The sequence below is a fragment of the Onychomys torridus genome, chromosome 1 (genome assembly GCF_903995425.1).
Source record: "Onychomys torridus chromosome 1, mOncTor1.1, whole genome shotgun sequence".
NCBI classification, from domain to species: Eukaryota; Metazoa; Chordata; class Mammalia; order Rodentia; family Cricetidae; genus Onychomys; species Onychomys torridus.
In genome coordinates, this window is record NC_050443.1 from 75,895,658 (window position 1) to 75,910,632 (window position 14,975).

The 14,975-nt window shown below is 47.7% G+C and overlaps 1 protein-coding gene across 5 annotated transcripts in view; it reads left to right on the forward strand.

Moving 5' to 3' along the window:
- Positions 1-14,975, forward strand: part of Tenm4 (teneurin transmembrane protein 4) — a 761,032-nt gene that overhangs the window by 611,826 nt on the left and 134,231 nt on the right. For all 5 annotated transcript variants that reach the window (XM_036186680.1, XM_036186679.1, XM_036186681.1 and 2 more), the window contains 3 exons: positions 8,260-8,361; positions 10,207-10,401; positions 14,055-14,255. In XM_036186680.1, coding sequence (XP_036042573.1) covers positions 8,260-8,361; positions 10,207-10,401; positions 14,055-14,255 — 498 coding nt within the window. The remainder of the gene's footprint in view (positions 1-8,259; positions 8,362-10,206; positions 10,402-14,054; positions 14,256-14,975) is intronic.

A 14,975-nucleotide genomic window follows, 5' to 3' on the forward strand; every position in this document is an offset into this window, starting at 1 on the left:
TCCAGTAGATGGTAGAGTCTGTCCTGAAATGAGCAAACTTCTTTTCCACCCTTCTGCCACCAACATCAGGATGATTATCTCAGGCTTTTCATTGACTTGTATAGTTTCCAGAGAGTCAGCTGGGTTGACTCACTGGGTTTTGGATGTTAGATGTCACAAATCGCCTTGGCCCTCATCTTCACTAGAATACCTCCGAAGCCGGAGCAGTTCCTACACAAATACCTGCTGAGCAAATTAAATAGACACTGGAAATTAAAAGATAGGGTCTGAGACAGGAAGAGAGTGGGCCAGGGTCACTTAAAACTATGGTGGCAGGACAGGAAGAGAACCCAAGTTTCTTGGTATGTCAAGCATGTTCCTTTATACAATGGTTTATACCTTAAGTTTCAGGCTTTATATTTAACCGCCCATGCAAGGTATCCCCACCAGTCATTAGTGTATCCCCTGCTTGAATGTATCTAGAGACTGAAAATGTGTGACCTTGTTCTAGCTACTTTCTATTGCTATGATAAACACCATGACCAAAGGCAACTTGGGGAGGAATGGGTTTATTGGGCTTACAGGTAACAGTCCATCATCAGCGGGGAGCCAAGGCAGGAACTCAAGACATAAACTTGGAGGCAAGAACTGAATCAGAGACCATGGAGGAACACTGCTTACTGCCTTCTCTCCATGGCTTTCTCAGCTTGCTTTCTTATACAGTCCAGGACCATCTGCCCAGGGGTGGTACCACCCACAGGGAACTGGGCCCGCTCACATCAACCGTTGCCCAAGAAAATGCCCCATAGACATGCCCACAGGCCCATGTGATGGGAGCAATTCCTCAGTTGAGGTGTGATCTTCCCAGGTGACCCCAGTTTATGTCAAGTTGACAAAAGTTAAGGGCCGTGCACCATTCATTTAGTCCTTTGGCTAGCAAGCACTCAGCAAACTCCTGCTTTGAATTGAGGGTGATACCATTTGCTGCAGATTGAAAGGATGTGTACACATCCTGTCTTCAGTCCTCAGTATTTGGACAGACACTTGCTCATAAGTAGAACCCAACCCAGCCCAATGAGTCAGCTCTGCCCTGACTCACACAAAGCCAGTTTCCCAGACTATAGATAGTCCTTACTCATTGGCTAGGTCAGCCTATCAGGGCCACAGAGCAAAACCTCCTTCTCATTTCATACAATGTGTGTATTTTAAATGGAGGTCACACTGCCTGAGATCAGTTCTCAATCCCTTCAAGAACCCCTTCTTTGAAATGTGGCTTCGGCTTCCCTTATCCTTCCTCCTGTTCCTTGGCGAGCATGCCCTAGCTTATCTTATCAGTCTCTTCAATGTGGCTGCCAGATGTGAACTTCTGAACTCTAAATATGATCTGAGAATGCAGCGAAGTCCAGCTGTGAGCTTCCTGTCACTGCCTTCATTCTAAGCAGCGTACAGAAGAACGGAGGCAAGGAAAGGGCTTTTCTCCGATGCTCCCCTGGCTTCTCCAGCCTGACCGCTGTGCCGTGCTTACTCTCTGATCTTCCTCCGCTTCCACATCAGGTCCCTGCTTAGTTGCCAACATAGCAAGTGTCGTTGACCATTTTGGTTTGTGTTTCACCCTCATCAGGCTCTTTGGGAAACCAGACATGGCGTCTGTCTTTAAGGACCTCATCATCTTGCTGGTGGAATTTCATTTTCCCCCAAAGAAATAATGAAGGAAGAGTCAAGACGTATAAAGTTGAGGGAAGACTTTTTTCCTAGACCCCTCCTCGGAGCATCTTTGTCGTGGTTCAGTAGACTTCTAGTTTTGACTGAAAACAGGTCTCCCAGCTCAAATGCCAGCACAGGGCTGGCATCAAGCCCAGGCTGTCAGAGGTTCTGTCAAGTTTTTGTCATTGTGTTGACCTAGAAGGCTGCAGACAGAAGACCTTTGGATTCAGTCATCTGCAAAGAAAGCTGGCTTCCCTACTGGGACTGACACCTTACAGGCCACAGGACAGCTTTGCAGCACCTGGCGCCTGCCCAGTGCCAATCTGAAAAACACGGGAGAAAAGTTCTTTTAGGTGTTGGCATGAGCGTGCTGGAGTTGGGGCTTGAGGGAGACAACAGGTTTAATTTGCTTTGACAATGCTTTCCCAGGGAGAAAATTTACCCCAACACCCTGCCCCTGCACACTAGGAACATGGATTGTTTGTTTGCTTGTTTTTACCATGAGGAGTTTCTCTATGTTTTGCATGTGTCTATGTTTACCCCCAATAACCCACATCTCCTTATTTGGATTCATTAGTTTCTCTAAGTTTTGCATGTGTGTGTGTTTACCCCCAATAACCCACATCTCCTTATTTGGATTCATTAGTTTCTCTATGTTTTGCATGTGTGTGTGTTTACCCCCAATAACCCACATCTCCTTATTTGGATTCATTAGACCACATGAGTGTTTTGTTTTAGTTCACAAATGGAAGACATGTGTGAATTTTCCTTTAAGCCTAAAGACCAACTCAGCCAGGTCCTGGGCCAGCTACTTTACATGTACTGTTTATTCTCTATGATAGCTCTCCAAGGCAGGCACTGTTATGTTACTAACCCCACTTCTCAAAGGAGGATGGAGAGACAACCTGGTTCCAGAGTCCGTGCGTTGGCTCAGGCCATACAGCACTTCTCGGGCCATGATTCACTTACCAGCTTCACCTTCTTAACTGGGTGAACTTGAACAACTACTTCAACTCTCAGTCTCCATTAAAGCTGCAAACTGATGGGCCATGATACCTATTTTTTCAGTTATTGTAAGGACTGAGTTAGACTATATGACTGTGTGTTTATAGGTTTATTGAACAGGATGAAATGTAAGGATGGAGTTAGACTATATGACTGTGTGTTTATAGGTTCAGTTAATGGGTTGAATTGCCCCTCAGACTTCTCTCAACGAGGACCTAAGGTGGAATTAAGCACTAAGATTGGTTTGGCCTTTTGATTGCTCATCATAAACTGAGCTCAGTCTTTGTCAGGAACAGACGGGATGGAACAGATGTAACATATAGTGCAAATTTCACTAGCTAAAGTCAAGGCCATGTCTTGAGGTCCATGTTCAATCTTGTCTACAGGATTAGCTGTCATCATCCTAGAGAGCAGCCAGAAGTAGGCATCGGAAGGTTGGACCACTGCTTGGGTAATAGGCAGACCATAGTTCCTCAGCCAAGTTCTCAACGAGTCTCAGACACCTACCCTTACAGCTTAGGGAGAGACACAGAAATGGAAAGAAAATGGGGATAGTGAGCCCAGGCTCAGACACATCACAGGGGAACAAAGGGATGAGGATGCTGAGAGGCCCTCCTTGTCTTTGATGAAGGGTCCAACACCATTCTCTGAGAGTCATGGGGTTCTGGCTGCTCAAACCAGGACCACAAGCAAATGTGTCCTTTATGCCCATCCCTGGAATGAGCTGGAAGAGGAAATGCCCCCTTCCCTTGCATTATCATGCCCCAGGAAAAGGAGGCTCCTGAGCTCCTCCCATTCTCCTCCTCAAGTCAGTAGTTTCCTTGGTGGTGCCTTAGAAAAATGAGCTTTGAGATTTCAAAACAGAAACACAGAAGGAGCAAATGTAGGAGGACTTCCTAAGTATGTGCCTTCAAAGGACTTCAGTGTCATACAGGACTGTATGACTATGTTGAGGATTTGAGTCCAGTAAGAAGTTATCAGTAAACAGAATGGACCCTACAGCGGAATACCCACTTCCTATGTCATAAATCCTTCCCTCCCAAAACCTCCTTGTGCTGGAGGGGAGGGTCAGGGAGGGACCTTTGTCCTTTCTTCCCTCTGAATCTGCAGCAATGTTGTGCTCAGCATCCACAGGGCATTCCCACTCCCAACCCTTGTCCAGAGAAAGAGCAAAGAAACTTTTAAGCTTCACATTCCAAGATTGATGGAAGAGAAAACAAATGGCTGAAGATCTCCTACCAAGGCCCACTGCTCTAATAGAAAACAAAAAGCTGAGGTGAAAAGGCCTGTATTGTCCAGCATGCCATACACTCAGTTGCGAAAACCGGGTTCTCACAGGCAGTTGGACTCTTAGTTCCAATTCAGGCAGCTCTGAAGGTACACCTTCTGCTAAACAAAAGCATCTGGACTGTGAGCATAAGCAATGTGGAAGGAGTGCAGGGCAGAGACTCACCACACACTGATTGGGCACATTAAACAAGTTTACATAGTAAAGTTCACACTTCTCGAGAGTCTGTGATTGCTCACGTCTCCCCCAGACTTTAGCACAGGGATATGCTAGGTGGTCGGTGGAGACTCAGTATTCATGGGATCTTAACCTTTCCTTTTCTCTCTGCATTTAAAAAAATGCATGCAGTGCTCACAGAAGCCAGAAGAGGACATCAGATCCTCTAGAACTGGAGTTACGGTTGTAAGCCCCCATGTGGTTGCTGGGTACTGAACTCGGGTCCTCTACAAGAGCATCAAGTTTGTTTCACTGCTGAGCTATCTCGTCAGCATCTTAAGTAGACCCCAGGTTGCTGAAATTCCTCTATGTGGAAGAAAATCTATACACATAAACATTTTATCTAAAGCAAATATTCTCCAGATGGCTCCCTTCCATTTCACAGTGCCCTCTTCAAATTATTCCGTGTCTCTTAGAATGTATGCCTTCCCCAATACTAATAGACCAGGACAAATTTTTAAGCGTCCAGGCTTCCATTCTGTCGGATTTAGCAAATGGCACTATACTGAGTCCCAGAAAAAATACATTTTCCTCACTCAGTTACTGCAAAGGGTTTTTGGCAGGTGATAAACAGGTTTATGTCTTGCAGACTTCATAAAAGCAGAATCTACAAAGTATAGGCTAGTCACCTGCAAGTGGATCCTGTTGAAATGCAGCTATGGTTCATGTGAGTTTGTTGAGAGGTATAGCCCATGCCTCTGGCTTGAGAAGGACTGAACTACAGCGTTTTCGATCTGGGAGACCCCATAGTGAATTCTTTCAGCAAGAGCATCAGAAGTAGACCAGGAGCCTTGTGTAGCTTAGATTCCAGGGTAAATACCCAGATGAATAAAGTCAGTTTCTAAACTCAAAGGTTTGTAGTCAACAAAGTTGACCATATGGTGTTTCCATGGTGATGGGAACATGGCCTGCTGAAGCTGCCAAGGAGGCTTCTCAGAGGTTGTGGCATTAGAATTCGCTCTGGAAGAGGAACCGAAGTGGAAACAGGGACATATGGGAGGGATGAGCACAGTGATGAGGAGACAGGTAGGGGAAGACCCAAGGCGGTGGCCCCCAGCCATCAGGAGATGCAGAACCAGGCCCTCCGCCTCCCTGTGCCCGGTAGCTGCACCAGCCAGGGAGCTGGCCCTCCTATTATACAGTCAGCAGTAGCTTAAAGGGAAACTCACCTGACCTTGAACTTTACTCAAACTCTTAGGTTTTAAAACAACATTCAGAATGATATTTCTTGAGTGGTTTTTATTTAGAAATGTATTTGGGAAGACAGTGTTGATTTTAAACACCTAAGAACATGGACTCTCTCAGGAAAAGCCTGGAACACAGAAAAATGCACAGACCCTGGCCCACAATCCTCTCTCTTTCACAATCCAGACAGACCGCTTAGCCCTGAAGTGAGGCCACATGTGAGAAGTTCTGGAGGTTCTAGAATGTTCTCCCCTTCCATTGGCTCCTTTGATGACTTCACTGGTGGCCTTGCCCCAATCCCCTGGCTTCTGCTGTAGGATGAGTTCCGTCAAGGCCCAGAGAACATGCCTCATGGTGCTGAGACCCGAAACCAGGGCTTCTGCGGGAGCAGCATGTGCTCCAGCCCTGAGGAAACCCTTTCTGTGCCTCCTCCTCCTCTTCTGGGTCGCCAGGCTACCGTCTGTCCCAGCACTTGCTGTTGTATCCTGAGCACACTCTGCTGCATTTGTGCTTTGATACCCTCTCCATCCAACTGACCTCCTCACTCACTGTAATCCCTACAATTTGAAAACAGGAAACAGCCCCAGGAAGTCACCTGTACCATCACCTTCACTGTATAGACGGGAAAGTGAGGTCCAGAGAGGGGAGGATAGTTGCTTTTGGTCACACAGCACAGTAGTGGAAGAACGGGCCCCAAGACATGTCCTCTTCCCCTCGCGAAGAGTTTTTCTCTTGGCCATGCTGCTGAGCAGCTAACAGGTCACTCGTCTTGTTCACTCAGCTCAGCACAGGTCTGAAACGGTGACGTCTCCTTCATAGAGGCCACAGCCTTGGCTTTTTAATTTACTTACTCATTTATAAGAATATTTTGTTTTTAATTATGAATATGAGGGGGTATATGCACAGGAGTGCAGTGCCTGTCGAGGCCAGAAGAGGGCACCAGATCCTCTGGAGCTGGAGTTACAGCTGTTGGGAGCTTGTGAGTGCTGGGAACCGAACACTGGTCCTCTGCAACACCAGTGCACTCTCTCGGCTGAGGAGCCATCTCTTTAGCCCTCAGTCTTGGATTCTTGATGGATCTTTGTGAGCTAAGAAGAACTGAATCCTTACTCCTGCCTGCCCTACCAGCCTACTCCTCTCCTTCCGTTCTTACTCCACCAGCTCAGTCTGTGGGGCGATGCCCTGTCTCTGAGTCTCTGTTCCCCTTCTGTTAAGTGAGCACATAGAACTTAATGGTCTCTTAGAGTCCTCCAACCCCTGAAAGTTCTAGAATTCTCTACCCTTCCCTGGTTCCTCTAATACCTTGGTGGTTACTTCAGATTCCTGGCTTCTGCTGTGTAATGGGTTTCTGCAGGTTCTAAAGAGTGTGGAATCATGGACAGAGTATAAGCTTGAAGTCCTAAAGCATGTACTCAAATCCGGCCTCTGTGACTATTCTCCATGGCCTTCAGAAAATTGCTTCATCCCTCTTGTTTTGTTTTGTTCCCCCCACCCCAGCCCCCAAGATGTAGCTTTGCGTCTTTCCTGGAACTCACTCTGTAGCCCAGGCTGGCCATGAATTCAGAGAGATCTGCCTGCCTTTGCCTCCCGAGTGCTGGGATTACAGGCGTGCGCCACCACCGCCCAGCCTGTTTTTTCTTTCTAATGAAACCGTGTGTGTGTGTGTGTGTGTGTGTGTGTGTGTGTGTGTGTGTGTGTGTCAGATTTGGTAACAGTGATGTAAGACAGATTTGTGGGACTACGTGCCCAAGCAGATGTTCTAAGCACAGTTTTATCTGCTTTGTCTTGCACCCAGAATTATTGACAAATGACTATTCTCAATGGACCGTTTTTTGTAGATATTCTGTTTACTAATTAGAGCAAAAAACTGCTTAATATTTTATTAAAGTCTTTCTGAAATCAATTGTGCTTCCTTGACATGTCACACAAGGTATTTGTCAGAGGTCCTTAGGAGAGTCAGAGGAAGTAACAGCCCACTCAGAAGTGGGCTGGGTGGCTGAGTGAGAGGAGGGAAAGCTCTGAGCCTTTCGACAGAGCATTGATTTCTCACGCAGCTAGTGGAGGTTTTTAGTACCAGAATAACAGCATCAAGTTCACATCACAGAGATCCACCAGGCTATCAGGTGAAGACACTGGAGAACAGAGAGCCGGGCGGTGGTGGTGCACGCCTTTAATCCTGCATTCAGGAGGCAGAGGCAGGCAGATCTCTGTGAGTTCGAGGCCAGCCTGGTCTACAGAGCAAGATCCAGGACAGGCACCAGAGCTACACAGAGAAACACTGTCTCGAAAAGAGAGAGGATGTTAAAAGGCCACTGACAGGCTGCCATAGCAGTCCCAGCTAGACAGGGGTGATGGTGCAGGCGCAGAGGGGTAGTTGGATATATGGGAATTGAAAGAGAAGGCAGGAGAAGACACGTTTGTGCATGCATGGAACAGAACTAAAGATAACCACTGTTCACACGTTGTCCTTCCTCCAACAATGGTTAGCGGCAGTGCTAATATATTTATAAAGATACATAAATGATTGTGGCACAGGGCTGGGGATGTGACTCAGTGGGTAGAACGCAGGCCTACCATGCACAGAGCTCTGGGTTCCACCCTCAGCCCTGCATAAATGGAATGTGGTTTGTACACACTGTAATCCCAAGGTGGAGACAGGAGGATCCAAAGTTCAGGGTTACCCTCCACTACATAGCAAGTTCAAGGTCAGCCTGGACTACTTGAGTCCCTGTCTCAGAAAAGTGTGTGTGTGTGTGTGTGCGTGTGTGTGCGCACGCACGCGCGCGCATGTGTTCAGGAGGGTCTTGGCACGCAGCAGTCTGGACCTGGGCTCTGCAGCATGGAGCTGTCTCCACTCCACCGCCCCCTCTCTTCTCTTCTAGAATCAGTGGATAACTGCCCCAGCAACTGCTACGGTAATGGCGACTGCGTCTCAGGGACCTGCCACTGCTTCCTGGGTTTTCTGGGCCCTGACTGCGGCCGAGGTGAGCATGGGCCTGTCGGTGACTAACTCCCAGACACTATGGATGTCTGGGGTGCACTTTTCAGAGGGAGCTTCAGACTCAAGCTGACTCCTGAGGTGCCTAGGCTGCCAAGAGTCATTCTTTCCTCTGTAGCCTGTGAAAGGGAGCTGGCAGGTTGTGCCACACCCTATCAGCCATTGGTATCCAGCTGTGGACAACACTTGGATAGGCCAGGATAGGAAGCACTGTGTTCCTTGCTGGAACAGTGAGAGTGGAATGGGGGGAAGGGGAGCTTTGAACAATTGATTCTGTCTATAAAGGGACCATCAGCCCTCATCAAGCACCTTTGATGTCCCTCCTCTCTGGCCTGTGGGTGGGAAGCACATGGAGCCACTCCATTTTTGTACAGCACATGCAGACCTCATCTGAGACGCCAGCGGAGGGATTTGGACATCTGGCCTCTCCTCTCATGCATACCATAGTACTACCTTCAGTGTTCATGCTGCTAAAGACAACAAACAACTTTTGAGACAGTCTCAAGGCTACCAGAGACCTACTGTGTGCTTTTGGTCTTCATTTTTGTCCCAGGAGCATGAACAGGGAAATTTCTAGAGATCTGCGGTCCTGAGAACTTGGTGTTCCCCACAAGAAAACCAAAATGGCCTCTTGTCTTGGTTTCTCCATCTCTCTACCCAGAAGCCACTGGCTTTGTGTCCATTTAGGAAGTCTGTGCTGTGCTGGAAGCTAGACTTACCCCACTAACCAGACCTGGAGCTCCCAGGCTGTTCTGTGAGAGTAAACCAACTATTAGAAAGCAGAATTGGGATCCCTGAAACAGAGGCGGCAAGTTAAGGGTGGATATCTCAGCCAGGCAGGAGGAAGTTCCACTCATTAAGGTATAGAGAAGAGATGGAGTCGGACCTGACTCTGAGGCTTGTGGAGTTCAAGAATGGAAAGCAGAGATGATTTCCCAGGCTAAGGCTATAGCAACCTAGAAATCCTATCCAGGGTATAGCTCTGGGGACTCTGCTAAATAGACTTGCATAGAGACAGCCACGCTGGCAGCCTGGGAAGCATGGCGATTGCCTGCTGAGTGCTCTCAGAAAGGAAAGAAGCCAGGTGGGGCACACTGAAGGTGTGCAGAGAGAGCTGAGTCATTCCTTCTAAGGAGAATTGCTCTCTCTCTCCATACTCACTTCAAGTTAAGAGTCGACTATATAACAGCCTTATTGTATCCCAGGTACGGGTGAGTACGTACACCACGATGCAGTATAATTTATCCTTATATAATGTCCTTCCTAGAGATGATCGCAAAACCTTTATGCTAAGAGGCAGAGTGGAAGCATACTTTAAAGAGCTAAGTTGGGCTCTGCTCTTCTCTTGAGGGGCTGTGATGTAAGGGGCTGGAATGGGGGCCTGAAAGGCAAGGGAAGCAGACTTGTCAGGGTTAGTGATGTTGCCCTGGCAGGGTTGGGGGTGGGGTGACAACAGAGAGCTAACAGGAAAGTGCTGGAAGGATGATGCAGGCAGCCAGGAGCCCCAGATACTGTCTTTTCCAGTGGTAATAAGGAACAGATGCCAGCCTCCTGTCTAAAGCTCCGGGGCGTTGCATCTGAATCTGCGGAGGCTGAAGGAACCGGTAGCACCCCTGACAGCTGCTGGCCTTGCATCGCACACCTTCCCTTCCAATTCCAGAGGTGTTTCAGCTGGGATGATGGAACACAAGGGAAGTGGATGATGGGCACACACGGGCGTTTCCGACAAAGCAGTTGAGGCTAGCAGCCAAGCTGAGGGGAGGAGGGAACGGAGACCCACTGCAAGGTGCTGGGTAGTGATTCACCCTGGCTCCTGGTGATGTCTCTTCAGCTTCCTGTCCTGTGCTGTGCAGTGGGAACGGCCAGTACATGAAGGGCAGGTGCCTGTGCCACAGCGGCTGGAAGGGTGCCGAGTGTGACGTGCCCACCAGCCAATGCATCGATGTGGCCTGCAGCAGCCATGGCACCTGCATCATGGGCACCTGCATCTGCAACCCTGGCTACAAGGGCGAGAGCTGTGAGGAAGGTAAGACTCACACAGGCTCGCCTCTAAGGTGGAGGCCAGGGTACAGTATGGGATAGCTTTTAATGTTTGGAAGTCAGATATACCTCTGAGCCCCAGGTCAGTCTCTTCTTCCATAAAGCACGGCTACCTTCCTCAGGGGGTCACTGTGAGGACTGCATTAAATAGCCCATATCAAGCATTTAGCTCAGTGGCTGACACCTAGTAATGCTCCGTAAATGTGGCTGTTATGTTAGCAGCAGTATTTTGAGGATGACCACGTTTCCCCCTCTTGACTTCATCCAGAGTGTGGAAATGGATGGACTTAGCCATTTGTCAATGCAGGCACGTACTGTGATCACCCCCTTTTTTCTACCACCCAGCACCCTGGCTTCTCCCCTGGTGGGAGGGAGAGGTTCCTAAGAAGGCTAGTCTTGTAAACCCATTTGGTATTTAATGGAGGGTCTTCATTTGCAGCACCATTCTCTCTTACAAGAGAGAATGTTAACAGGCCTAAAGTAGGAAGCCAGGGGGGATGGAGGGATGTCTGAAAGGCATTTCCTGTCTCAGTTATACATAGCTCTCCAGTGAGCCAGTGAGGCCTGATGTAAACCCCCGTAGCTTTGGGGATGATGGTAGCTATTGAGAGAGGAGAGCAGCCTCCAGAACACAGGAACCTGGCTTTTCTTACCCGGAGCTTGAAGATCTTCTGCTCTCCCTTTCTTCTGATCATGTGAGGTAGAGACCCTGCACAGGAGAGATCCCTATTCGAACAGTAGCTGTCCTACCTGAGTCCTGCCCATGTCCTGTTCCCCCAGACAGAAGGACACTGGACAGTGCCCCAGAGCTGTGGGATATTTTTTCAAAGAGAAAAAAATGATTAGAACTTTGATTTATGTTATCTATTTGAAATGAAGTGTTTTTCTTCCCGGTCTACTTTCTGAAGAGGGCCATCTGGGACTGATTTCTTTTATTATTTCTTTTTCTGCTAAAACGTGCTTGCACCGCCTCGTGTTTATAATGATGGTTTTTGGGGTTCTGCCTCCCCCTCCTCTCTCCTCCTTGCCCTCCTCCCTGGGCTCTGTTGCTAACAGGTCCCCCGTTTATAAAACATCAGCTAACAAGCCTACTCTTTTCTCTCTCTTCCTTCTTCTGAAGTTTATGGCCCCATATTTTTTCAAGCTTGAAAGGAGCCAAGGGTGGGATGCTTGAAGGGGATGAGGGGAGGGCCAGGAGAGTGCAAACTTAGATCTTTTGCAGTGAAAAGTGAGACGCTGCCTTCTAGATCCTGAAGGGCATCTAATGGCTTGTGTGGTCACTGAAGCATGGGACTTTTTTTTTGGGGGGGGGAGCCTGTGCTTGCAGCCTGGCCATGTGGGCATCGTCATTCATTAATGGGCTAAGCTTCTGCCAAGAATCTTGGCTCTGAAAAAAAGGAAAAGGGGACTGTCTGGCATGCCTTCTAGAAAGAATCTAAACCAAGTTAGCCCACCTCTCAGACACCTCCTCCCTCACAGGCATGCTGGTTCTTCCTGCATTATGCACAGCTCCCAGGAGATAACCCATGTTCACGAGGCTGTCTCAGTGTGAGGGAAGAAGACAGCTTTATCTTTTCTTGGAGCTCCTGTCACCCAGAGGCCCCAAAGGGGGCAGATCCAGGCCACTCAAAGCCTTTTTGGCAGAGTATCACTGTAGCATAGCTAACAGCCCTCAGTTGAGGATTGAGGCTCAAGGCCAATGTCATTCAGTGAGTTCATCAAGTCTAGCTGGAGTGCCAGGAACTACTTTGTCCCTGCCATGTGGATCTCTCTGAGACCCCCATGCTTTCAAGTCACCTGGAGACACGAAGACCAACTGTCTTAAAAAGAGGTGACCCCTCACCAGCTCCTCCTGGTCTTTATTCTACTGAGACTGTGGGATTTTTTTTTCTGGTTCCTGGGTCCCTCTGTTTGTGGAAAGGCAGGTCTGTAACGTCAAGTACATTTCACTAAAATTGATACCTTCCCAGCCTGCAAGCTAACATTAATATTTACGGGATACACAATGAGGGCACCCTGGGGTCCTCAGAGGCAGGGTCAACCGAAAGCAGTGCCAGGCACTCACAAGATGGGAAAATGCCTTCATAGGTCTCTGGGTAGGAACTGCTGAGTTGTTTCCTGTCAAGTTGGAAAGCTCTCTGGACCGAGGGAATTACCATAGTAGCCTAATGGGCTGGAATAATCCTTCCGAGGTTCCGGGATCTGAGGCCTGTCATGAGAATTTATCACTGCTGTTGTCTTTATTATTTTTAATTACCCAAACTTCAGCAGGTCATGCCTTAGCCGTTACTAAATGGTGTCTGGAGACCATGAGAGAAGAGTCATTTGCCTTCATTGGGCTTTATTAATTCCCCACATTGTCCTGTTTCTTTCCATGTTTTGATTTGGTTTCTATTTTTAAACACTTCATGTGTTTATGTAAGCATATATTCACAAATGTATTTTTGAACCTGTCTGATCATAAGAGAAAATAGCAAGTGATCTAGAAAGGAGAGAGAGACTGAAATGAAAATTCTTTCTGTAGTGCCTTGGAAAAATTACATAACAGAAATAACAGATTAAGTAGAGCTACGTAAAATGCTTAATACCAAAATGTATCACAGATGAGCATCTAAATGAATGACGGTTTTTGCTACTGTAAATACTGCAATTTTAACAGCCAGTTACTCCTGGCCCCCGGCCTTCTCACTCTCCATGAGATTGTCAAGTAAAACTCTTTTTAAAACTGAGATGACTGAAGAGCCTTCTCCGAAGACTAGCCTTCAAAACAAATATCCCAGAATGCTCTCCTTTGTAAAGTCTCCGCCCCTTTGTGCCTGTGACTCTTTTATACCCAGACCAGGTTTCCCAGTCTTCAGATTATAAATGAAATTAGTGCATTTAAATGTCTGAATTATAGATGAACCCATAATTTGCACAAGCCTCACAACTCAAAGTCCTGAGAGGATGGAAAAATAACCCTCTGTGACATTATAGTTCATATAGTCTCTCAGGTCCTCATCGTCACTTGGTCCTTATAGCAACCTGATAGGTAGGGATTGCTGGCCATGTCTGTTTTATAGTTAGAAAGTTCAGAACTTCCATTCAATGAGGGATCCTGTCTTAGTTCAACAAGATAGAGTGCAGTATAGGAAGACACGCAACATCTTGATCCACATGTGTAAATACATATACCACGCACTCATGTGCATGTACCATATACATGTATACACACACACACACACACACACACACACACACACACACACACACAAGGAAAATCCTTTCTGCTAGAATTTATGTGTGTGACCTAGCATAAATTATTTATCCCTCTGAGCCTCAGTTTCCCCATCTGTGCCTCTCTCTCTTACTGCAGTTTTAGCAAACATGGTAGGCTCTGGGTGCCGTGCTGATGCCTAATATATGTTTATACTCAGTTCACCTCACAAGCCAAAGAGCAGAGACTTGTAGCCACAATTTCTAGGTGAAGAAACAACCTTGAGTAATCAAGAGCTCAGGTCCGCCATTCGTGGAAGGCCTGCTCTTTACAGTACCTGCAACCTACCCGAGTAGACAGATCACTTTAACAGCATGCCCCTTCCCAGGAGCCTCACTCTGCTGTCCCAGTGTCCATTGTACCATTTTCCTTCCATGTCACAGTGGACTGCATGGACCCCACATGTTCCAGTCGGGGTGTCTGTGTGAGAGGTGAATGCCACTGCTCTGTGGGATGGGGAGGCACCAACTGCGAAACACCCAGGGCCACATGCTTGGACCAATGCTCAGGCCACGGAACCTTCCTCCCGGACACCGGACTTTGCAACTGTGACCCAAGCTGGACTGGACATGACTGTTCCATTGGTAAATATGGGGAAAAGGGTTTGGCATGGGAAGAGGGAGGGTTCCACTGTTACATGTGCCCACTCAGCCCTGGTGGGTGGTGTGTCCCTGCCCTCAGGCACCTAACTGTGGACTCCTCGTGTTGTGGATTTTTTTTCTTTTTCCCTGCCCTCTAGACTTTAATGCTTCCCCTTTTGGTGAGCAAAGAAGTAAAAACTCACATCCTCAACTTGTCCAGCCCTGGGATTCTGAACAGTGTTGTGTTGGGTACTTTTGTATAGCTCTGAAGAGAATCACGAGAGAATGACTTAAAGGAGGAGAGATTCCTCTTAGATCACAGTCTCAGAAGGTTAGGTCCATGGTTGCTTGGGGCATACCATCATAGTGGTAAGAGCATGTGGTGGAAGAAGTTCTTTACCTCATGATGGCTGAGAAATGGAACCAGAGACAGGAGGGAGACAGGGACATGATACCCGTATGACATGCCCACAGTGACAGAATTGGGCATGTGATAAAAATAACTGACAAGCCATTTCAGGAAGGATTTATTTTCCATTATAGTCCCAGAGGATTCATCCCATTCTGGCATGGAAGATATGCCACAGGAGCTCAGCTTGAGGGCCACATTATTACCACAGTCAGGAGGCCTGAGCAGGAAGTGGGGGTAGGCTATAAGCCCACCCCCAGTGACACACTTCTTCCATTAAGGCTGTGCCTCTGAGAGGCCCCACAACCTTCCCA